We start from the raw sequence: 25,812 nt of genomic DNA, 5'->3' as shown, positions 1-25,812 counted from the left end.
GCTTCCTCTTTCCCCAACATACCTAAGTTCTATTCTTTCCCTTTTCCTAGTTGAATCAACATAAATTAATTACCTTACATTGGAAATGCTACAAGAAGATAATTTTTGTCCATAGGCATAACTAACATCAAAATGGTACAGCGGTCTTATAAACTACTAATATTTCATATAGCCTATCAATTTGGGTAATCACTTACTTTCAATCTAATATTCCAAATACTAATCTTATTAGAAAGAGTTAGAATTAACTTAAAAAAGCAAAGCTATTTATCGCAAAGAATATTAAATAAATTGTTTTTTTGTGAAATGATTTCTAATTTTTAAAATTTTGAATTTCAAACTTTAGATATCAAGCAGGTGACTTGTAGCGATTTTTTTTGTGCAATCTAAAAAATATATTGGACAAATTATTAAAACTGTAGAAGAACTGCTTTTGTGTTCCACTCAAATGAATAGGTAGTACGTTGTGCGAAACCGGATTTAGACAGGCTCGAATATGGGTACCAGACACCGGATGGCAAAAAAAAAAAATATAATTTAGAAAATAACTTTAATTTTAACAAAAATAGGGGATCGAATTGTGCATTAATTATTGGGGAAAAAAAAGTAGGAATCTTAGTAGCTCTGTTGTAGACTTTCACCTTGTTGTGAGGGTTCAAATCCCCACGTTATAATCCCCTTCCTCTATCCCTACCCCTATCCCTATGTAATAAACAAAAAAAGGTAGTAAAGAAATGACTTCATATAAAACCTCATTTTTTTTCACTTCATTAGTAAATGTATCATTTTCCTAAGGGTCTGTTTGGAAAGCCACCTGGTAATTGGAATACTTGTGCACTATTTCTCTCTCTCTTTCTACCCAATACAACAAAATTCCAGTTTTTTTTCTTGTTTGCAAGGTTTAATTCACATGAATTAATCACTCCACGATCGAAATCCTACACAAAATAAGTGCTTTGATATACACAATTAACATAAAAAAAAATTAATTTAGTAATCACTCACTTGAAAAGTAAACGTATCATCTCTCCAGCAGCTCGTGCTTATTTCTTTTCCCAATTAAATCTTCAAAATATTTGGGTGTAATGGAATTAGAACTACAAATTTTTGCACGGAGTGTCCTTCCCAAATAGTCAATCTATTTGTTTATTATGCAAGGTTATTGACATTTTTGCCCTATCGAAATCATAATCTCTCCCTTTCTCTCAATCAATTTTCTTTTCCCAATTAAACCTTCAAAATATGTCGGGGGAATCGAACTAAGTTGACATTCACAAACTAATATCACAGAGAATAGTAAAGAAACAATTTTTATGTGAAATATTTTTAATTTTTGGATTTCAAAATTTGTAAAAAATTAGATATTAACTGGAATTTGTTGCGAAGTCCTATTACAAAATAATGAAATGATAATTCTGAGCAAATTGTTAGTATAATTGTATAATTTACTTCTTGCTATTATATCTACCTAATAAGAACTTGCAAGCTTCGGAGGACTCCATCACGACGTAAGCCCTATAAATATTTAATTTTCGGAAAAGGGCCAAAAATGCTCCTAACTTATTGAATTTGGCTCAAGAATACCCTCCTTCCACCTATTGGACCAAAAATACCCTCAAGTACTGAATATAGATTAGTCTCATAACAACTGATACTATTGCAAATATTCAAAAAAAAGAGGTTTGATACTTTTGAATCCATTGTATTAATTTGACAACCTGCTCATATGCTCCTTTGATAGAGCATTTGACGGGATTTACTTTCTTTTTGTCCGCCTAACACTAATGTAAATACCTTTCTATAAAAACACTAATGTAATACCTGCAAATGGTAAGCCCGACAGGTGATGTATATTAATTCGTTTATATCTCGTAATGAATAGTCAATGTATCTGCGGCACTGTATTTTACATCTATTTAATGTTGTGTAAGAATTTTTTTGAAGCTACTATTGGTTTACATCTATCTAATGAATGGACAGTGCTGTACTATAGCACTGCCAACTAATGACGTGAATTCCTTTCTTTCTTTTCTACCATGTTTCAGACATTAGCTAAAAGACCAATATTATCCAAATTCATTAGCTTCGACAAAAAACCCAAATCAGAATTGGATTTTTCGATGATTCCACAAGAAATTGAATTGAATAAAGACTAATTACTTTAAGAATTAACAATAGATAAATTGTGGGTCAGAAATTGGATTTTCTTTGATAATTAATCAACCATTGGTTTTAGGGGCATTTTTAAGCCAAAAAATTATATTAAGGGCATTTTTCATCCAACATGTGGAAGAAGGGTATTTTTGAGTCAATTCAATAGGTTAGAGATATTTTTAAGCCAAAAGATAACCTTGAGGGCATTATTGGTCCAACAGGTGGAAGAAGAGTATTTTCGAACCAAATTCAATAGGTTATGGGCATTTTTTGTCCTTTTCCATTTAATTTTCAATATCTTAAAAAGTAAAATTTAAAAATAAAGTATGATATTAAAGAGATTGTATTATCATTGTCAAATTAAAAGAGCAGAAATATATATTTAGATTTTAAGATAATATGTATTTCCAAAACATCTAAAATATAAACTTGCTTTTGTGTATAATTTATTCCGTGAAATTATATCTGATTACTAAAGAATTTGCAAGCCTTGGGAGACTCCCTCACGGCATAAGCCCTATAAATATTTAATTTTCAATATTTTTAAAAAGTAAAATCTAAAAAGAAAATATGATATTAAAGTGGTTTTATTTTCATTATTAAATTAAAAGAGAAGAAATATATATATATATATACAGAACTTTTCATTACTTTCCACATTAGCTACAGACGAAACTTTATTTTCATTGTTAAATTAAAAAAGAAGAAATACATTTTTTTTCCCCCTCCCATTTTAGGAGGATTTATAGTGTTTCCACACTTCCCCTCCAGTGTGACTCGAACCCAGGACCTACCGGTCGTGGGTGGAGGTGCTTAAAGAAGAAATACATATATATGGAACTTTTCATTATTTTCATTATTTTCCACATTAGCTCCAAATGAAACTTTTCCACATCAGTGAGCATTGTGAAAACTTTTTTGGTAAGCCTTCTCTTCTCTTTTCCACAATCTTCTCTTCTCTTTATTTCTTCCCCACAACATACTTAAGCTATCTGGTATATCATACAAACATTATGTTCTAAATTGTTTTTTTCAATTAAAGCAGAAATTGAGCAACTTGAAGCATTTGAATCTAAGCGAGTGTGGTGGGTTAACAGAAACCCCTAATTTTGGTGATTTGCCAAACTTGGAGACACTACATTTATGGGGTTGTACGAATTTGGAAGATGTCCCTCCCTCTCTTGGACATTGCAGAATGCTTACTTATTTGAATTTGAGTGAATGTGGAAAACTTAAGAAGCTTCCAGAATTGGTGGGGTTCTCTTCTCTTATTTATTTACACATAAAATAGAATTTCTTATTTCATAGAAACATTATGTTTTATATTTTGTTTTTTATGGAAACAGAAATTGGGCAACTTGAAGGATTTGTATCTAGTTGGGTGTAAGAATTTGGAAGAGGTTCATCCCTCTCTTGGACATTGCAGAATGCTTACTAATTTGAATTTGGGTTATTGTGATAAACTTAAGAAGCTACCAGAATTGGTGGGTTCTCTTATCTTTATTTTTTACACAGAAAATAGAATTTCTTATTTCATAGAGATAATATGTTTTATATTTTGTTTTTTCATAAAAATAGAAATTGAGCAACTTGTGGCAATTGGAACTAAGCGGGTGCCATAGGCTAACAGAAACCCCTAATTTTGGTGATATGCCAAACTTGGAGATAGTACATTTACGTGGATGTATGAATTTGGAAGAGGTCCATCCCTCTCTTGGACATTGCAGAATGCTTACACAATTGGATTTGAGTCATTGTGACAAACTTAAGAAGCTTCCAGAATTGGTGGGGTTCTCTTCTCTTTATTTTTTACACAGAAAATAGAATTGCTTATTTCATAGAAACAATATGTTTTATATTTTGTTTTTTCATAAAAATAGAAATTGAGCAACTTGAGGCAATTGGGTCTAAGCGGGTGCCGTAGGTTAACAGAAACCCCTAATTTTGGTGATATGCCAAACTTGGAGACACTAGATTTATATAGATGTATGAATTTGGAAGAGGTCCATCCCTCCTTGGACATTGCAGAATGCTTACACTATTGGATTTGAGTTATTGTGACAAACTTAAGAAGCTTCCAGAATTGGTGGGTTTCACTTCTCTTTATTTTTTACACATAAAATAGAATTGCATATTTCATTGAAACATTATGTTTTATATTTTGTATTCTTATGGAAACAGGGATTAAGCAATTTGAAGCATTTGAATCTAAGCGGGTGCGGTGGGTTAACAGAAACCCCTAATTTTGGTGATATGCCAATCTTGGAGATACTATCTTTAGGGTGTGAGAATTTGAAAGAGGTTCATCCCTCTCTTGGACATTGCAAAATGCTTACTGCTTTGAATTTATCGGGTTGTGCAAAACTTAAGAAGCTTCCAAAATTTGTTACCATGGAATCTCTTAATAAATGCACAGGTTTAGAAGAATTTCCAGAAATCTGTGGAGATATGCGACGCTTAACAAGACTAATCATAAAATCTACTGGGATAAGAAAACTGCCTTCATCCATTGGGAATCTGAGCGGCCTCACTGAGCTCTATCTGGAAGGTTGTGAAGATCTTTTAAGTCTACCAAACAACCTTTGTAATTTGAAGAAGCTTAAGAATCTTGTTCTCCGCGGCTGCAAAAAACTTGAGAAGCTTTCAGAAAACATTGGTGATCTGCAAGAGTTAGAGATACTTGATGCAATAGAAACTGCAATCTCCCAACCACCTCCGTCCATCACCAAGCTTGGCAAACTTAGTAATCTCAATATTTTGGGTGGACTTCCTGAGGATTTAGGATCTTTACAATCTTTGAAAAGTTTGGTTGTTAGGGGAAGCAATATTTCTTGGTTACCCAAAAGCATCAATGAACTCTTAGGGCTTGAAACCTTGGACGTTCAATTCTGTCAGAATCTTAATGAATTGCCAGAAGAGCTACCGCCAAATTTGGAGAAGCTATGTGCAGATTATCATTTAGCCTTGAAGAGCATCAGAGATCTAGTAATTAAGTATCTTAAGTTGCGTTTTCTCTCAATATCATGGTGTGGTCATGAAAAATCTGAATGCGGAACTGTCTCAAGTGAACAAGTTAATGTGTTGAAGTCACTACAGCATTTAATTAGGACATGCATCCAGGTTTTTATCTCTCCCTCACATATATGAATGTTGAATATTCTTGTCGAATCGATTTTTATTAATAATGATTTATGTTGCAGTGTGACTACCACCAAAGGGATTATTTTCTCATTTGTTTTCCCAAAGTGAGAATTCTAGAGTTGTTCAATTATCAGTTTATAAATCAAGATGTGATCTGTATTGATTTGAGCCCATCTTGGTATAACGATAAATTCAAGGGTTTTTCTATATGTGGTTTTCCTGATGAATGGGATGTGATATTAACAACTACATTGGTCTGCAAATCTGACCCTGGAAGAAAACATTCCTTGCTGTATGACCCCTCCAAATTTTGGCTCAAGTCTGCTACGTATTTCATCTACATACCATTTGAAACATTGTGGCACGCTTCTGACAATAAAGAAGGGAAGAACCCAAATGATTACTGCCTGTTTGAGGTATATTCATGTAACGGACAGCAGGATTGGGGAATTCACCTGGAGTATGAGAATAATGATACTGCAGTGGCAACTGAAATTTGCTGCTCTATGGAACTTGAGCAACCAAAGCCATCACTCACTTTTGGACATTTACAAGCGTCTACTGAGCATAACATTGCAACAGACAGGGGATTACACTTGGGCAATGAGACTAAGGATGTAGAGGTGGATCAAGCAGCAATGGCAGTTCAAAAGGAACATGAATCTCAAAATGTTGAGCTGACTAGAGTTTGTGATAGCCCATCAAGGAAAATGGGCGATGCTTCAAGAAAGAGAAAGAGAAAAAGAAATAGAAATAGACACAAAAAGAGAAAGATAGCAGGGACAGATGAGACTAGCTGCCCTCATTTCACCAACAAGCACGCATGATTTTGATTGGATCTTGAGAAACCTCTTCCTTTGCTAGCAAAAATTTGTCACTGAAAGGAGAAAATCGAGGTTAGCCTTGACAATATCTTGAGAATTCTTATGTTCATTTGTATTTTTACCAGTAATTTCATGTTTCTTTGATGTAGGAACAAGAGCGGACCCACGTAGAGCATGGTGAGTGCTCGAGCACCCATTGACCTTGTCTCGGGCTATATGTATTTATATAAAACTGTAGAAAACTTGACATATAGAATTGCTAAGCACCCATTGCACAAAATTGATGGTGGGTGCTTTGGTGATGAAGTGAAAGCCAAAGTTGTTCCGTGCATAAGATTTGGGATCGATCCTCTATTAGAGCATTTCCTTTTTTATGAGACTCTGTTGGTTCTAAAGTATTTATTCTTTAGCTTTGCTGTTTCTTATTTCTGACTTATTTCTCTCGTTTTCTTCTTCTTCTTTTTTGTTTTTTTATCAGCTGGCTTTCCTTTCTCTTTTCCCACTGTTTTTCTTACTTTTAAAAAAATTCCCATTTCTAATTAGTCTACTTCAAATAATCATTTTTAAAACATTTAACGATATTTAAATATTTTCATGTTTATAGATTAAAAAAAAATGTCATTTACAAACAGAAAACAACCAAAAGAATGAGTTACGAACTAAATTATTTTTTTAATTGTCAAAAAATAAAAAATTATCTAAATTGTTTTTTGACGAAACGGATTCAGTTGAACCCCCTTTTTATATGTGGGTTTGTCGTAGGTCTCAACGCTCCTTAGATTTCACTGTCCTAAGGTAGAACACAATAGTGTTCCTTTTTTGCCGATTTGCCGATTTGCCTTTTTGACGACCACCATTCGTCACTATAAGTCAAGCGCCCAGGACCTTAAAATCCTGGATCCGCCACTGTGTAGGAAGCATCTATCCAATCAGATATTCAAAACAAAGAATATGTAATGAGGGAGCAATTACTCAACATCAAAGCCAAGAGCGTGGAGCTTTGCAAGAAAGATCTTGTTTCCTTGAGACTAGAGTGGAAGGGAATCATCTTTCTAATTGCAAGTCTGATTACTCCATTAATTTATTTTCTATTTACCATTTTATCGAGAAAGGTGCCTGATATTGCTGTGATTGTTCTTCATTTTTTTTTGGTTGCTTTAGGTCTCTTCAATGTCTCTTTCAGTATAGCTAAATGCAAGGTACCTGTTGATATCATTCTCAGGTAACAGGGCAATTCTGGTTATTTTAATTTTTTCCCTTGGATTTTAAGTATGGACTCTGGAATTTTTTTTAAATGATCGCGTATACTATAATAGACAAATAAATGGTTTTATCTTTAGGTTTGTGCTATGTTTCCCGAGTATACTTGATCACATGATATAATTTTATGCTGCTGCAGATGGGCAATCCATTTATGGTCCAAGTACCGTTGTTTGTCCTACTACAAAGGTATCTTGAAGCAACTGGTTTCCACATCAGAATTTCCAAAGTCAAAATGAAATTTATTCATAGTAATTTGGAAATGAATTTTAACCTTTAAGTACTGTTGCTTGTCCGGCTGCAAAGTCCCAAACTCTTTCCCGTGCTGCGAAACTATAATGTAGTAACAACTGAAATTGGCTGCTCCATGGTATTTGAGAAACTAGAGCCATCATGCACTTCTAGTTCACGGGCGTCTGCTGAGCATAACATTGCAACGGATAAATTGGCTGCTCCATGGTATTTGGTTTGGTTGAGCTTTTTGTTGAGGTGCTGTTGTTGCCTACTGTTTTGGTTTGCTATTGGCTTGATTGCGATTTTCCTCCGCCCTTGAGTTTTTTGGTATTTCTTTCATCTTGCTTGAATTTGAATTTTCTCTGCTGATTTGGGATTTTTCAGTGTATTTGGGGTTTCTCTATGCATTTGGGGTTTCTCTATGCCTCTCACCCTTAAGAAAGTGATGAAATCAGTGGAGAAAAGTGATGAATAAAATAGAAACATGTTAACAAATCCATAAACAAGTGAAAATGTAACGAACATACTGGAAACTGGAAAGGATATAGGATTAAATCGAGATACAATTTATTTTCAAACCTAAAAGCTTATTACTCGGTCAAGTATTAGCTGGAAAATGATATCCAGCTACTTCAAACATTCTTAGAAATTTTTAATATGATTTAAGCTCTTCAATTGTATAGCTAGCTTGTGTATCATTTGCCAGGTTTAGTACTCAATTTTTTTTCTTGTTGCTCATGTATGTTTCCTGTTTGATTAGTTGTTATATTTAATATAACATGTCTGAAGAATATGACTAAGGAAACATACTAAGCTGTTAAATGACACCTTTATTAGATATGACTTCACATCTGGAAATTCTGAAGCCTGAAAGGAAGAAGCCATAGAAGCGTGCCAATGGGATATTCTGGATTCTACTTCTTAACCTTGGATTGTATGCAGCAGACCATGTCTTCCAGGTTCTGAAATTGTTTTCCCTCCTTGTTGTAGCTTTTCATTTTATATCTTTAATGTGATGGAATGAAGATAATAGGCACAACAAATATATTTGATTCCTTCAGTAGAGAAAGTGGTGCATTATGGTTAGCTAATCCTTTTATCTCTATTTTTAGATACTAGAATCGAATCTTGTCTCAACAGGGAGACATCCTTCTTATCTTTTTCATTATGCCATTCAGATGGTCAATTCAGAAAAGATTAGATCATTTGTTTAACTATTATGACTTTTGTTTGACGCCCATATTCCTTGTCTAGTAATATGGTTAATAATGTATTGATTGTCCCCTATACTCTTTGCAGGTTTTGCTTTCTCGCCACAGCAAATGATACGGATAAGTTGTTCCGACATTTCGAGATGCTGCAAAACTTTTCAAGGGAAAGGTAATGAAGCTTTATTCGGTCTCAAACGTATGACAACAGCATCGTTGCTTTAATACATATAGTTCGATAGAGAAATACTGTTAGAATCGATTCCAAAAGGGTTTCATAGACTGAATGGGCGTTATCACCTAATATGTAAGTCTTTTAGGTTGAACCCTCCTAATTAGTTTATAACAATTGATATTGGAGTAAGGTTGATCAAGGCTCGAGATCATGAATTCTAAGGCTTTGGTTTAAAGTTTGTGTTTTGCCTCTGTTCATTAGTTTGCAATTATCAAGTAAATTATGTAACCGGACCTGATTAGTGATTACTATCCCATCCATCACACAGTTTACTCCCAAATATCCAAATCTTTTATCACTTTACTTTTTGGGACTATCAATTATCCAACAATGCGGACTCTTTGCCATGGTCAAATGAAGCATAACTTCGTTTTTGTAAATATGGACGACGATGAAGTTGGAAGACCAGTATCAGATTATCTTGGGGTCACTGGAGATGCTCCACATGTTACACTTATTCCACATTATGATGGGCACTATAAGATTTTTGAAAACCTTGGTTACTGAATGTGTAATTTTATCTTGATTCTTGATTTAATTCGTGTAGGTTATTGGATATATAGACGAAGATGATCAGGAAGAAATTTAGATTTGACGGGGACATTACACTCGATGAAATTAAAGGTAGATTGTTACAAACGGTTGTTAGGTGCATCCAATTTTGGTTGGGAAGTTCTGGAATAAATTGTTTATTGTCTTTTATTCCTCAGGCATTTGGAGAGAATTTTTTGGAAAGCACGCTTAAACCCTTTCTATAAATCAGATCCAATTCCTGAGACAGTAAGCTGCAATTTCCTTCTGACCTTTAATTTAGCTCATCATAATGTTCTGATTCAACTCTGTGTCTGCAATCATCACAGAATGATATGAATGTGAAAGTTGTGGCTGGGAACAATTTTGATGAAATCGTTCTAAATGAGTCAAAAGACGTGCTTCTTGAGGTATGTTCAAGAAATGAATTTTTTTCCATTGGTTTTTGTAATCAACTGCGGGATCAAAACTTTTGTATGCAATTCAACGCCTTTGTATTAGATCTATGCACCATGGTGTGGGCAGTACCAAGCTCTAGAACAAACGTTCACTAAACTTGTACAACACTTACATGGCTTTGAGTCTGTTGCTGCAATGTCAATTTGGTGCTTAGCATTTGAATTTTCAGTTTTACATCATAGTTTTCTGATGACCTTTCTCTTGTGATAAATTCACATCCATGTATTGTTTATATGGCCTAACTTCTTTAGGTGATAAAACCCAAAAGTTTTCCAAAATGGTTGTGTGATGAAGGAATTAACTTTTGAATGTTTTACTCATTAGAAGCATGTCTTAAGTTTCAATTTCTGGAGTTAGGAACGCTCTGTATTCTCATTACTCTCGACATTTTAATAAAAAAGGCATGCTCAGGTTCATAAGTCTCTTAAGTCTATTCCAGTATTGCATTTAATTCTGAATTGAACTTTGAGTTCATTTGCTAGAAAAGGAATTAGTACTAATAATCTATTTGTTTAGAAGCTCGCCCATTTCAAATATAGGCCAGACTAGTGAGACTTGTGTGGAATCTTTCATTTGCCTACTAATTTAATGCATTTTAACTGGAGTTTTGCCTATATTTGACCTATGATTCCTCACATTTTTCATTTGCTGGTTATATGCACAGCCCTACCAATTATGGAACTATGGCGAATACAAGTTACGAAAGCCTTGAGACTTCAGAGGACCCTATTGGCCTTCAAAGAAGCTCTGAACTTCTAATTACATGTGCTTTTGATAAGAAGAAGACTGAGCACATGCCTGGAGACATGCTCCCTCACAAAGTCAATCTCGTTGCTGATACTTAGAGTTATAGATAAGCTTACAAAGTCAATCTCGTCGTCGATATGTAGAGTTACAGATAAGCTTACAAGTCGCTAAGTAGTTGGCCATCTGTTCAATCTCGTTGAGTTGGTCATCTGTTAAATCTCGCTCCTTATTTTAGAACTTGTCCGATTTTAGATACATTAGAATTTATTTTTGCTGTCATGTGATTCAGGAAGGTCACGGGTTCGAGCCGTGAAAACAACCTCTTGCAGAAATGCAAGGTAAGACTGCATACAATAGATCATTGTGGTTCGGCTCTTCCACGGACCCCGCGCATAGCGGGAGCTTAGTGCACCGGGCTGCCCTTTTTTTTTTTAAAGAATTTATTTTTGTCTTTTATTATTTGTTGTTGCAAGAACGTGTACAATCAAAATAACGAGTTGTAGATTATTTATGTTAACATTTTTGTGGTTTAATAAACTTTTTGGTTTGTTTTATAATCTATTTTTATACTAATATATGAATGTGCATGTAATTTATTAACTTTGAGTTGTAATTTGATCTATGAAAAGAGCAAAAAAGTTAATGGAGCTTATATCACAAAATAAAAAACAAATAAATTATCAAAAACTGTGGAGGTTATAACCCCTGCAAATTGAAATATCAAAGTTTTCCTTTGAAAAACTGTGAAGGTAAAACCCCCGCTATGTAACGGCCAGAAATGATTGCAGTCCTTCTCTGAAAAGCCCCACAAATTGATTGCGGCACACATGACCGTAATTTGTAATTTTAACCCCCGTAAATTTACACTTTTTTTTACTGGTGCGATCGAACACACCCTATGTCTTAAACAATATTTTTCGACTCTCCAAATCTCCTTTTGTTGTTGCACTGAATATATATATGTACCTTAGGTAATCTGCTCGCGCTTTCGCGCGGTCATAAATGATCTCATTACTTAAGAATTTGAATATTAAAAATGATGAAAAAAAAAATTAAGATTATTACTTGAGGACATTCTAAATAATAAAATTTGACTTTGTATGTATAACTTCTAATGAAAAACTGCAGAAGTCTGCAAATTTTTGGATTGTAACATTTGAGCCTTGATATAATTGCGTTCTCAATGTTGATTTATTTTTTATGACATCAAGCATCTTTTTCTATTTTTGTGAACAGGAAAAGTACTAGAATACTCTATTTTGCGGCATACACTATACTCGTTCTCAAAAATTTCATCATGTAAAGACTTCCTAAAATATTAAGATTAATAGAGAGTTTAATAAGCGGGACCTGACCCCTAATTTGAGAAGAAATTAAAAGTATTCTCTGAACCAAACCAGCCAACAGAAGCAGAAATAATATGATCTTCCAACTAGTGGCGGAGCCAAGATATTCATTTAGGAGGTTCAAAAATATGAAAGAATAAATACATAAACAAGCCAAGGGGGTTTAACATTACTATATATACATAAGAGAATAATTTTAAAGTTAACGTTGAATATACAACGTAATTTTTGCACCGAGGGCTGAACCCCCTGGAACCTACCTAGTTTTGCCCCTACTTCCAACTAGGCCTGTGCACAAATCGGTTCAATCCGAATTTCCAAACCGATTCGAAACAATTCGGATAACTCAATTTGGATAATACAATTCGATTTCGATTTACACATGCAATTGTAAAATATTACGGTTTAACGGTTCGGATACGGTTGGCTTCAATTATCAACCGAACCGATCCGAACAAACCGAATTTATATGCCACTAGTGACTAATATGACTAATTTGGTATATGTAATGTAGTGTTGTCGGATTTGTATGCTTGCACAAGTTGTCAAGCTCTTGTTTTGCTATTTATATGCTATTATGCTTGCAAGTTTATGGTTTTTTTTTTTGTTATAAGGTTGCAAATTTAGGATCTCACTATTTTTTGTTATGTTTACCCTAAAACTGAAATGAAATAGTTACTTGTTTAAATTTCGAATAAACCGAACAAATCGATTTGTATAACCGAACCAAAATAATAAAAAAAAACGAATCGAATTGAACCTAGAATGGATCGAGTTTGGGTGAGAATTTTAGAAAGTCAAAATTCGAAATTTCAACTCGATGATGGCCAAAACCGAACCGAACCGATTCATGCACAGGCCTACTTCCAACTGTCACTTTACAATTTGTCTTAGTTGCAGTTTTTCATTTGACCGAAAAGAGGTAGTAGAAGGTGTAAAACTTGATTATTGTGCCTCATAACTACTTTAGAAGCTATAAACTCAGGAATCAATGAATAAACACCAATTCTGTAAAACTAATAGAGACACCATGTTATTTCGCCGATGAAGCAACTTTATTGACAAAAACTAAACTTCATAAAATGTCATCTTGTCATCCTAGAATACATAAAACAGTAGAATCAACCTTCATCAAATATAATAAGATGCTGCTCCATATTTTCAGTTTTTCAACAATCTGTTACTATATCAAATAGGAGTCATCTTAATAATAGAAAGACAACAGGAAAGAAACAAAAAGAGAACAACCTTCAACAGATCCCTGGATTCTATTGAAGCTAGAAAGTTTCATTGTATCTCAAGATTCTCTACTCAAAATTAACCAAAAGTACACAGGGTAAAGGTTTTCAGATCACAAAATCTATGCAATCTAAGTGTTCCATACCGATCACCATTCTCAAGAAGCTTCTCCTTGTCGTAAAGAAATTCCTAGTGGATTAAGCAATACGTTAGTCAAGCCATGTGGTTATCATCCACATTTCCATGCTTTGAGTTTTTTTACATTATTTATTTATCTCAAACATTTGCTCTGATGCATAGTGAATGTATTTACTGCAACAAACCTTATGAGTTTCGGTTGCAAATTCAAAGTTTGGCCCTTCAACAATTGCATCAACAGGGCAGACTTCTTGGCAGAATCCACAGTAAATGCATTTTGTCATTTCAATATCTTACCTGTAAAATTTAATCTACAAATGGATGTCCGAATAGCTCGTAATGACATTGAAAGAACCACCATCATCTACCTAGGGCATCTTTTCAAACATATTCATAGGCGTGAAAATAAGCATATCGTATTTTTTTTTTGCACGATTAAGTTGGGTATCAATTGTGATGTAGTTCCTCTTCACTGTTACTTTCTTACATGCAAGATAATATTCCACATTCAGAATCTCTAGTGCTGCAATGAGGTAATAACAGCAGTCCAATTTTCCCTTGTCAAGATCCTCAACCAATAAATTTGGAGACTTATGAATAATTAATACCAATAAATTGCTCAAATAACTCAAACACTGATAGTCTAAAGAAGAAAATGATACAAGTGGTCCTTATGATTTATGGGTATTTTGTTACACTAACCACAAAATGCTGCAACACTCAACAACTACTTCCAATTTTTCTTGGCAGATAATGCCACCAGAACTGACAACAAAATGACAATAAGTAACATAATTCATACAAAATGCTTAGACCAGAGCATATTTTTTGGTCCATAGTACATAATACATGACAATGTTTATCAAGTATTCAGCTTACTGCTCTGTCTATAAACAACATAAGATAGAGTAACAACAGAGGAAGATTGTAGAAGATAACTCAGAATTCCAGTAGTATTAGTCTTGCAACAAACAGAAAGAGCATACTTGTTCGACTGAAAAAGCTTATCAACCGCAGCTTACCACGTATCACGTAGGTCCATCTTTGATTTAAGGAAAACAATGTGAACTAAATCAGGAACATCAATACAAGGAATGACACCACAACTTAAAACATCCTACCACACATAAGATACTGTGCAACTGAATTTCAGAGTTGGAGAATGGATGTCTCTCGAAAGAGAGCTTATGACCTTTTCTTTCTACCTTTGGAAAATGGGAAAGTTAGAATGAATGTCCTGGAAGGGACGATTAGACTTGGAGGGACGTGAACATAGAGGGTGATTAGTCATTGAGTAGTTAACAACTCCACATCCATAGCAATGTAAGGATATTCTCGAGGATTTCTCGGATCAAAGCAAAATTTTCTTTGAATTTGAATCAAATTGATCACCATTTTCCAGAAAATTAACGCAACAAAATTCTACCCAAATGATAATTTTCTTCACCAAATCCCAGAATAAAAAATTTCAAGCCTCAAGTGAAAAACGTCACTTGGAAATGTTCAAATGATCTGGAACAAAAACTAAAAAACTCCATAGCTGAATGAAAATAGAATGGTCACATTAAATTAATAGAAAATCGACCAATTGATCTCAAATCTTACCTTCTAACACATAAAATTTCAAACTTTCCGTCATAATCCAATCATGGAAAAGTAAGAAGATCAGTAACAGAGGGAAAATGAAACCAAATCTTGTAGCGGACCTGATCACGAGAAAGAAATAAGTTTTTCTTAGGTCCTCTTTAGTACATTTTTGTTTTGGGATGTCCCTTCACTCGAAGCATTCAATGAGGTGACCGCTGATAATTCCTTATAAAGACTTTTGCTGGCAAACGAAAATTCATAAAGGTCATTGCCCGCAGGCATCAACCTTTTTCTTTACTGATCACATTCAAGATTAATAAATCTCACCAAACGGGCAACAAAATCACCAAAACATGCAAATTTGTTTGGTACAATTAACTACAATCAAGCAAGAAATTTTGGTTCTCACTTTAGATTGAGGCCGGAAATATTAAATTTGGTCGGAACAATAGTAGAATCACATAAATACTATGAAACACCAATCAAACATGAATAAGAACTTCAAAAACATGAAAGAGCAGATTTACCTTGAGCGACGGTGGGAAAAGAGAGAAATATTTTGCTTTGTAAGTGGGAGAAAGATTTTTCCTTTTGTTGTAAGTCTTGTTCTATCTCAATCTGAACTGACAGAGACAACATCTGGATCTTATTATGTGTCCAAAAAGAATTAAAATGGAACATTAAAGAGAAATCATGTAGTTGATTGCACAAACAGATAGAACAAACGATAAACAAATATCTTATGTCCTTATGAATGCATAAACAGTTAGATAAAAAGCTCATTAAGTTAACAAATTCAATTAAATCTCACAAAATCAATGACTAAACAACTAAAATATACAAACATGATTGCTACAAAACAACTAAAATAAAGTGAAAATCAATAATATTAGATACAGAGATGCAAGTTTTTTAATTCAAATAATTATATATGTTTCACGAAGGGGAGCCTTGGCGTAACTGGTAAAGTTGCTGCCATGTGACCAGGAGGTCACGGGTTCGAGCCGTGGAAACAGGCTCTTGCAGAAATGCAAGGTAAGGCTGCGTACAGTAGACCCTTGTGGTCCGGCCCTTCTCCGGACCCCGCGCATAGCGGGAGCTTAGTGCACCGAACTGCCTTTTTTTTTAATTCTATATGTTTCACGAATACTGAACTGTACCAAAAAATTTACAGTTCCTTTGTGCAGCGATCATATAAATAAAATTCCAACATAGAGTTTGAGCAAGTAAATGCAATGGAAACTGGAAAAATATGTCATTTTGAATATTACTAAGCGTACTTCAGAATAGTTATAGTAACATGTAAATGCTGCAAAGACGAATTGCAAATGCTATTCCTGTTTTCTTTTCACACTTTCTTTCTAAGCATCAATTCTATTCTCAGGAAACAATGTGAAAGTAAAATGGGAAGGGAGAAAAAGGAGAAGAGGAAAAAGTTTCACCAAAATCTCCGTGACCCGGTGGATTGTTGCTCCGGCTACGACGAATGACGCTTCAAAGCTGGGTAACCAAATATAAGGGCTGCTATGGAAAAAGTCGAACAAAAAGGAATTTAATACCAATACATGAAGTCAAGAATCAACAGAACATGAAACTTTGTACCTTCAATCTTTCTCACACATGATAAAGCACTCTCCCTTGTTGACTTCTTCCCACCCTCAGATGCACAGATTTATCTATTTTCTCAAATCTTGGAGTTTCCCTTCTATTTTCTTAAAACAAAAAACCAACACTCCTATTAAAAAAAAAAAAAAAAACAACTCCGAAGAGTCACAATCATGAAAAAATACAGCCGTTCAAAGTGTTAGGATTTGAATCCCAAATCCGACCTTTGTAAGCAGGTTCCCAGGAAAGATTGGAGGGTCACAGCTGGACCGCTTAAATACCAACCTCCTTAGACAGAACCTACTTACGCCGTGATGTGCGAAGAATAAATAGCACACACAGATTTATAGTGGTTCACCCTCAATGTGAGAGCTACGTCCACGTTGCTGCTGCAGATCTTATTAAAGAAGAAATATTACAAGTGTTTACAACACTCAACCTCACAACCCCAATCCCAATTACACTCAAGAATTTTTACTAAAAATTCTCTCAAAGACCTTTTCTTACTTAGGTCTTTCACTAAGAGTATTTCTCTTAGATTTTTCTCTCTTTGGGATGTGTTGTCTTCTTCAATTTTTGGTGTATATAGCAAATGATAAAGCTTCCCTATTTATAGGTATGAGATGAACCTATTGATGTCATTAGTGACTCAAGCAAGCACTTGACAATTTGCCAAAGACAAGGAAGATGTTTTCTTCCTCAAAACAAGGGAAGTGTTTTCTTCCTCAAAACAAGGGAAGTGTTTTCTTCCTCAAAACAAAGGAAGTGTTTTCTTTCCTAAAATAAGGGGATGGACCCAACAAATCTCCCACTTGAAGGCTAATTTTAATTTGTCTTCACACTTTGATCGATGCAGCAACTCTTTCCTAGTTTCATACTTCGTGCAGACCAACTGAAGCTGAACATAGCTTCAGTTTGTCTATCGTCACTGCCTTTGTCAGCATGTCTGCTGGATTCTGACTCCCTGCGATCTTCTCAAGCACTAACGCTCCATCTTCCAAAGCTGATCTAATGAAATGGTACCGGAGTTGTATGTGCTTCGTTCGAGCATGGTAGACCGGGTTCTTTGCCAAATGAATGGCACTTTGGCTATCACAATATAGCACACTTCCCTCGTGGTCCTGATCCAATTCCCGCAGAAAAGATTGTAGCCACATCATTTCCTTTGTGGCCTCCGTCACAGCAACGTACTCAGCCTCACAACTAGAGAGAGCTACTATCTTTTGCAACTTGGAAACCCAAGAGATTGCAGTACCTCCGAAGGTGTAAACATACCCGGATGTGCTCTTTCTTCTATCAACATCACCATCGTTGTCAGCATCAACATACCCTTGCAATCCTATTTCTGATTTTCGGAAATACAGAGCTGAACTCGAGCTGCCTTTCAGATATCTGAATATCCACTTCACAACCTCCCAGTGTTGCTTTCCCGGATTGCTCATAAATCGGCTGACAACTCCCACTGCATGTGCAATGTCTGGCCTTGTACATATCATTGCATACATAAGACTACCGATTGCAGATGCATAAGGTATCTTGTCCATCTGCTTCTTCTCATCCTCGGTTGTCGACGACTGATCCTTTGACAACCGAAAGTGTCCAGCCAAGGGAGTGCTGACTGGTTGGTTCCATTGGGTTCTTCCTTTATCCGATAAACTCATTTGTTTTGCAATGCCCTCTTATCCTTTGGCAACTCGGCTAACTCCCATGTATGACTTGCCGATAGTGAATCCATCTCATCTTTCATTGCCAGCTCCCACTTAGTCGATTCATCGACTTGCATTGCTTCTGCATAACATTCCGACTCCCCTCTATCAGTGAGTAGAATGTAGTTGAGGGATGGAGAGTACCTGTGAATCGGCTTCCTGATCCTGGATGATCTACGCAGTTCTGTGGTTGGCGTCTGTTTATTTGTTTCAGAATCAGCTCTTTCATCAGCACCTTCTCGGATTGTTTGTTCCTCTGCCTCGGCTGTACCTGGCTGCAGCTCAGGTGTCGGGAAGTCCCTCAAATCAACTATTTTCGATTCCTTGTCCTTACATTCTGAATTCTTTTGCAGCTTGTCTTTGTATAGTACCTCTTCGTTGAAGACAACATTCCTGCTTCGGATGATCTTCCTATTTTGTTCATCCCAAAATCGGTACCCAAGCTCGGTGTCACCATAGCCAATAAAGTAACACTTCTTTGATTTTGGATCAAGCTTGCTTCTAGCCGTATCATCATTATGAACATATGATAAGCAGCCAAACACTTTCAGAAATGAAAGATTTACCTTCTTACCACTCCAGACTTCTTCTGGAATTCTGAAATCCAAGGGAACTGACGGTCCTCGGTTAATTAAGAAGGCCGCGGTATTGACTGCATCTGCCCAGAATGTCTTGGGCAGTCCAGAGTGTATTCTCATACTCCGAGCACGCTCGTTCAACGTTCGGTTCATTCTTTCAGCTATTCCATTTTGTTGCGGCGTTCCAGGAATAGTCTTCATCATCTTGATCCCATTATCGGCACAATACCGTTTGAAATCACCATCGGTGTATTCTCCGCCGTTGTCGGACCTCAAACACTTCAACTTGAGGTTTGTTTCATTATCGACCATGGCTTTCCATCTTTTGAATACACTAAACACATCGGATTTATTTTTCATAAAATAAACCCATACCTTCCTGGTTGAATCATCAATGAAGGTCACGTAGTAGTGTGATCCTCCAAGAGAGGGGACAGTGGTAGGTCCCCACACGTCTGTGTGCACCAATTCCAGCTTCTCAACTTTCAACTTCCTGCCTGCATTTGAGAAGCTTACTCTCTTTTGTTTTCCGAGAATGCAGCTCTCACACGTATGAAGGTCCACCGTCTTCAGCTCCGGAATTAAGCCATTTCTCACCAGCAACTTCATTCCCTTCTGGCTGATATGCCCCAGCCGACAATGCCACAAATCTGTCTTCTTTGTGTTGTCAACCACAGCAACAGTATCACGACAGCTAGTCGTCATGTAGAGAGTGCCAATCTTCTTTCCTCGGCCAACTACCATAGCACCTTTCGCCACCTTCCAAGACCCATTACCAAAGTTGAGATCATATCCTTCATCATCAAGCTGACCTACTGAGATCAGGTTTCGCATCAGCTTTGGAACATGTCTAACTTTTGTAATCTTCCACGAGGATCCATTTGACATCTTCAAATTAATGTCTCCCGTGCCAACAACGTCTAGCGGCTCTCCATCGGCTAAATAAACTTTGCCGAGATTCCCAGCCACGTAGTTTGTCATTATATCATGATGTGGGGTGGTATGAAAGGACGCTCCTGAGTCAAGCACCCAAGAGTCTATCGGGCTGTCAACCGATAGCAACAACGCATCGCCAATGTCTTCCGTAGCGGCGTTGATTCCAGCCCTCTTGTTGTCCTCCTTCTTTGTCGCCCTGCAGTTCTTCTTGAGGTGGCCTGGTTTTCCACAGTTCCAACACTCAAGTGTTCGTCCTGGTCTGGATTGACACCTGCCATTCCTTGACTTCGATCTGCCCCTATTTCGGTTGTAGTTTCTGTCATAATTTCTGCTTCTGTTTTCAACATTAAAAGCAGAACTCGTCGATGCCTCTCCAGAATCTGTCCTGCGCACCTCCTCAGCAAGGATACGATCCCTAACATCGTTGAACTTTAGTTTGCCACTGCCGACAGAATTACTAACCGTTGCTCTCATTGGCTCCCAGCTATTTGGTAGGGATGCCAACAAAATTAGAGCTTGCACTTCATCATCGAAATCAATTTTTACCGATGACAATTGATTTACAATGGTATTGAATTCATTTACGTGTGCAGCAACATGAGCATTTTCTATCATCTTTAGATGAAATAGTTTCTTCATGAGAAATACCTTATTATTTGCCGAAGGTTTCTCATACATGTCAGACAATACCTTCATCATATCTGCGGTGGTCTTCTCTTTTCCCACGTTGTGAGCAACGTTCTTTGACAGCGTCAGCCGAATGACTCCTAGAACTTGTCTGTCGAGGAGATTCCAATCTGCTTGCTTCATCTCCTCTGGTTTCGGACTCAGAGGTTCATGAAGCTTTCTGCCATATAAATAATCTTCAATTTGCATTCTCCAGAACGCAAAATCTGTACCATCGAATTTACCGATGCCGTGTGTCGTACCATCTTCGCCTCCCATCATTTCTAAATCATAACACAACCTGTTGCTCTGATACCAGTTGTTAGGATTTGAATCCCAAATCCGACCTTTGTAAGCAGGTTCCCAAGAAAGATTGGAGGGTCACAGCTGGACCGCTTAAATACCAACCTCCTTAGACAGAACCTACTTACGCCGTGATGTAAGCGAAGAATAAATAGCACACACAGATTTATAGTGGTTCACCCTCAATGTGAGAGCTACGTCCACGTTGCTGCTGCAGATCTTATTAAAGAAGAAATATTACAAGTGTTTACAACACTCAACCTCACAACCCCAATCCCAATTATACTCAAGAATTTTTACTAAAAATTCTCTCATAGACCTTTTCTTACTTAGGCCTTTCACTAAGAGTATTTCTCTTAGATTTTTCTCTCTTTGGGATGTGTTGTCTTCTTCAATTTTTGGTGTATATAGCAAATGAGAAAGCTTCCCTATTTATAAGTATGAGATGAACCTATTGATGTCATTAGTGACTCAAGCAAGCACTTGACAATTTGCCAAAGACAAGGAAGATGCTTTCTTCCTCAAAACAAGGGAAGTGTTTTCTTCCTCAAAACAAGGGAAGTGTTTTCTTCCCTAAAATAAGGGGATGGACCCAACACAAAGTGGGTGTCGACATACCAATCAATATGAAACCGATTTCCTCTTTCTCCAACCTCAATACATCTGACCAAGTTATCTGATTAAAAAAAAAAAATCAAGTCACTGTAAGTTTGCTATTTCTTACTCTAGAAAAAATAGCATCATCATTACGTCAATTTGAAGAACAGGTTTGCTTTTCTTTTCCCCTTTTCTTTATTCTTTATTTTGCGTATTTACTCTTTATTTTCCTCCCTTGATTTCTTCATTGGTTTTTTGCAGTTGCAGATTCTTTCTTATCCTTTTCCTTATTGTGGCATTACTATTGATTATTTGGATAGTTATGAATCCAAATTGAAGGTTGACACAAAATAACTTCAGTCTCCAATAAATATGTCACTTGTTCACGATTTTTCCATAGAAACAGTATGTCCCTGTTTTGTATGAGTTTCTATGAAATTGAAGAGAAAAAAATGGAACAAACAAAATAAGAAAGAAAAGCTTTGCATGCTGTACAGGCTTAAGGAGATCAAAATGTATTTCAAGACTCAACAGTAATCACTTCAACACTTTTGATGAACATGTTAAAAACTCTTTTTTTTTTGGAGAAGGGATGTTAAAAACTGTTATTGAAGTTACATATCTAGATAAGAACTATAAAGGTATTCAACATATAAACTTACAGGAACATTACAGACTTAAACTAACCCATGTATCCCAAAGCTATTTCAGTCGTTGTACATTAACATTATAGTCCAACAGAATTTTAGCCTAAATATTCACATTAGAAAAGTTGTACAAATATGGGAAACTAAGAACTGACTGACCGTCTTCCTTCTTGTTGTCGGAATGGTCAAGAGCCTAACAAACTAATAAGAGGTAAATGTAGGAAGAATGGAAAAGTCAATCTAAGGGAGGGAGGAAGAATAACAAAGTAAAGAACGTAGATATTGTGCGAAAGTCATACTGTAATACTATTGAAAACAACAGTTTCATCAAACCTTTAAGAGATTTTCGCCTTTTCGAAGCACTTGTTCAGCAAATGGTAGAAACTATTGGCTTTTGAGATTCTTCAAAAGGTGACAGTTCTTCTTACGACGTTTGGGCTATTATGATAATAACGTAAAGTAATTAGAAGAATAGGAGGAAATTTGAAAAAAAATAAAAATTGAGGAAACATATAAATAAGACTCCTAAACCCCATCTCTCCTCCCTCCCCACTTCATCTCTTTCTTTCTATTTATCTTCTTCACCAAACTTTTCTACAATTGGTTACTATTTGATTTTTACCGTGAAAGAGGACAGGGAAAGAGAAAAATAGGTCTTAACTGGCATTATTGCTTCTTTTCAATGATCGCATAGAGTAAATAAACCAAAGTATACGCGGACAACAATGTATCAAATTTTCATTTTTTGTGTTTTGTTTCACAGGTCAGAGGAAATCTAAATAAAAAACAACTGCTTCCAAAAAAATAATAGTGCACTACTTCAGCCAACCATTGAGGTGCAACACCCAAAGAACTAAAACTTTTGAAATTGCTATTGATGGGCTCTTGATAAACTATAAAAAAATATAATGTTGACCATGATAAATTTCTTCTCTGTTATTGTTGAATAGAAGTTCGAATGTTCAACTTTCCCCTACAGATGCTATTAACGGAACCCGAATAATACTTTGAAGTTACAACGCTAAATTATAGAGCAAACACACACAAAAATGGCAAAACAAAAAAAAGTTTGTGTCACTATCTACGCAAAAAACATTAGATGAAAAATTCATTAAGTGAACACATTCAAGATTAATCAAAGCGCACAAAATGGATGACAACATAACCAAAAGTTCCAATAATATAAGACATGGAGATACATTTGTTAAGTTCAAATTGCAGAGACAATCTTTTTTCGTTATTTCTTCTGAATATAAGTCATAAATTCCACTATTAGGAAAAACAATGTGAAAGAAAGAAGAATGAACAGGAGGATGAAGTCGCAGAAGGATCGGGGAAACCATTATAAGGCATGTGTGGGAAATATAAATTTAATACAGATTACAGAGATATATGAAGGCTAAGGTCAACCAAGCATGAAGCTTTGTGTGAACGGTGTACCTTCAGATCTTCGCCTTTTGTTTCACACAGGTGTTGGCTTGAATGTGTTTCCTTTGTTGATTGCTGGTTGTTGGTTTATTCTCTGATTTTACGAATACTGAATCGCTGATAATTTTGATGGAAACGGGTTTGTGGGCAAAATTTTAGAAAACACTGCGATTCAATATTAAGATGGAGTTGTAACTGAACATTAACTCTTTTATATTTTTTTAAGATATAATAATTGAGTTTATTGTGTTAAAAATACCACGTAAAGCCTAAAAATCTGACAAAACAGATAAATAGGTTTACTGATAATTGAGGGCGTTTTGCCTGCTTTTATATATATACTAGTTACAGAAAGTCCGTGCTAAGCTCGTGCCCAAACTCAAAATATGAAATAATTGTTTATGCTAGTTAAATGCATTGCGATTTGAGCTTATTTTTCAACAAAAATTAAGGAAAATGAACTTCAACAATTAGTTGAGTTCTTCATATATAGTTTATGCTAACAAATATTAATTTTCAGTTAAAATTGCAATTTATAGTAATTTTATGTAATTTTTAAATAATTAAATTTTAATATAAAATATTAAGTTGATCTAATTCAATTTAGCTTCACAGGTTGGTCAAATTGACTTTTGGGAAACGAAAAGTGTCACATAAATTAAAAGGGAGAGAGAGAAATTATATTAATAAGATCTGATAAATGTTCCAGTTGAAACGAAAATGTGGCTCCAAAGTTGCCTAAACTTTATCGAAATGTATGATGACAAAGAATGTAAACGATAATCTAATATTTCCTCCGGTCCATATTATATGATGTTTTTAGCTCGGGCACACCCTTAAGAAATTACTTACCCTCAAAGAGTAAGAAATGTATTTACTAAATTACCCATAATTAAATAGAAACGATCTAATATGTATTATTGGTTATGTAAAAATTCAGTTATCAAAAAGTAAGGCTAAATTTGAAAAAAAAAAGGAACTGTTAAAACCTTTTTGATCATATAAAAATTAGTTATTTTAGATTAAATGTAAAAGCTAAAAATACATATATTATGAAAGAGAAGACTAAGGGACAAAAAATTCATAAAAAGATATTACTATGTACCAATTAAATTGGGCCATGTAGCCTGTGGAGTTAAAACAAAGACAACCAATGCAAAAAGTGGGAAGAGGAAGAAAAAGGCAACACGTGTAGAAGCTTGAATGGCTAATGTCACAAGGGTTAAATTACTAAAACGCCCGTGATTGTAAGTTCTATAAGTGACATTCTACTCCGCCCCATCCTTCAACACATCCTATCTCACCCCAACCCTCCATAGCCTCCACAACCCCATCCCAACACTTTACGTCTCACTCATGCTGATATTGTTTATCTGGATTATATATAATTGCTTTTAGAACAATATTTTTTATTTATTGATCAAACACTAGAAGATAAATAAGAAAATACCTTATCCTCCAACCAAATACACCTTAAACCTCATGCAGACAAACCAATTTCCTAAAGCTCTTTTTTCCAAAAGCAACCTAAAACCAAATTCAAGCACATTAAGAATACCACTTTTATCAGTTATCGTTCCATCTGTTTTCCTTCCACCACCACCCTTGTTCTGACTAATAGATGCATTTATATTGTTAGTATAATTTGTACCCAATTGGAGTATTTAGGTCAAGTTTACATGCAACTTAATTATTCGGTTGGATAATTTTTTGTACTCCATCTGTCCTGATTTATGTAGCGCGCTTTCCTTTTTAGTTTGTCCAAAAAAGAATGTTACATTTCGAAATTTATAAAAAAAATTAACTTTATAAGATGATTCACGGTCACATAAATATATAAGACTTATTTTGGATTACAACTTTCAAAAGTCCTCAAACTCCGTATCTAGTCAAATGATGTCACATAAATTTGGCACACGGAGTATCAATTAGCACAGATATCGAAAAATTTTGTCGATTAAATTTTTTAAAAATGAAAAGAATCACTTAATTTGTTGCTCTGGTTTTTTAATAATACTCTCCCTTAATATTCATCTCACTTTACTAAACTTAGTGACATCCTTGCGTGTTGGATGAAACACTTTTCTTTTCTAACGAAAATGTTGAAAATCAATACTATTTGAAAACTAAACCAAAATTAAATCTGCAAGTCCCTAACACTATGAATCCCGAGATCTCATTTTCTATATGATTGTTTTATTATTATTTATATGCAAGTATCTAAGATTTATTTGTATATTACT

General features: G+C 35.3%; 2 protein-coding genes across 25 annotated transcripts in view; both read left to right on the top strand.

Annotated features, from left to right (window-relative positions):
- Nucleotides 1-25,812, top strand: part of LOC132604339 (TMV resistance protein N-like) — a 76,909-nt gene that overhangs the window by 2,721 nt on the left and 48,376 nt on the right. The gene's annotated exons all lie outside the window — the stretch shown is intronic.
- Nucleotides 5-11,330, top strand: LOC132604342 (TMV resistance protein N-like). 3 transcript variants are annotated; one of them, XM_060317823.1, is made up of 13 exons: nucleotides 5-3,075; nucleotides 3,200-3,406; nucleotides 3,501-3,638; nucleotides 3,733-3,939; nucleotides 4,336-5,274; nucleotides 5,355-6,191; nucleotides 6,269-6,296; nucleotides 6,882-7,341; nucleotides 7,519-8,993; nucleotides 9,604-9,680; nucleotides 9,767-9,836; nucleotides 9,917-9,997; nucleotides 10,711-11,330. In XM_060317823.1, exons 2-6 carry the CDS (start codon nucleotides 3,350-3,352, stop codon nucleotides 6,120-6,122), a joined length of 2,109 nt encoding a protein of 702 aa, XP_060173806.1. In that variant the 5' UTR covers nucleotides 5-3,075; nucleotides 3,200-3,349; the 3' UTR covers nucleotides 6,123-6,191; nucleotides 6,269-6,296; nucleotides 6,882-7,341; nucleotides 7,519-8,993; nucleotides 9,604-9,680; nucleotides 9,767-9,836; nucleotides 9,917-9,997; nucleotides 10,711-11,330. The 3 variants fall into 3 exon arrangements, with proteins under 3 accessions (XP_060173806.1, XP_060173805.1, XP_060173807.1); XM_060317822.1 differs by lacking the exon at nucleotides 5-3,075 and having other exon boundaries at nucleotides 3,104-3,406; XM_060317824.1 differs by lacking the exons at nucleotides 5-3,075; nucleotides 3,200-3,406; nucleotides 3,501-3,638 and adding an exon at nucleotides 4,035-4,240 and having other exon boundaries at nucleotides 3,801-3,939.

The sequence above is a fragment of the Lycium barbarum genome, chromosome 7, assembly GCF_019175385.1.
Source record: "Lycium barbarum isolate Lr01 chromosome 7, ASM1917538v2, whole genome shotgun sequence".
NCBI classification, from domain to species: Eukaryota; Viridiplantae; Streptophyta; class Magnoliopsida; order Solanales; family Solanaceae; genus Lycium; species Lycium barbarum.
Note: the sequence above shows the minus strand (reverse complement) of the source record. Positions and strands in the feature narration are given on the sequence as shown.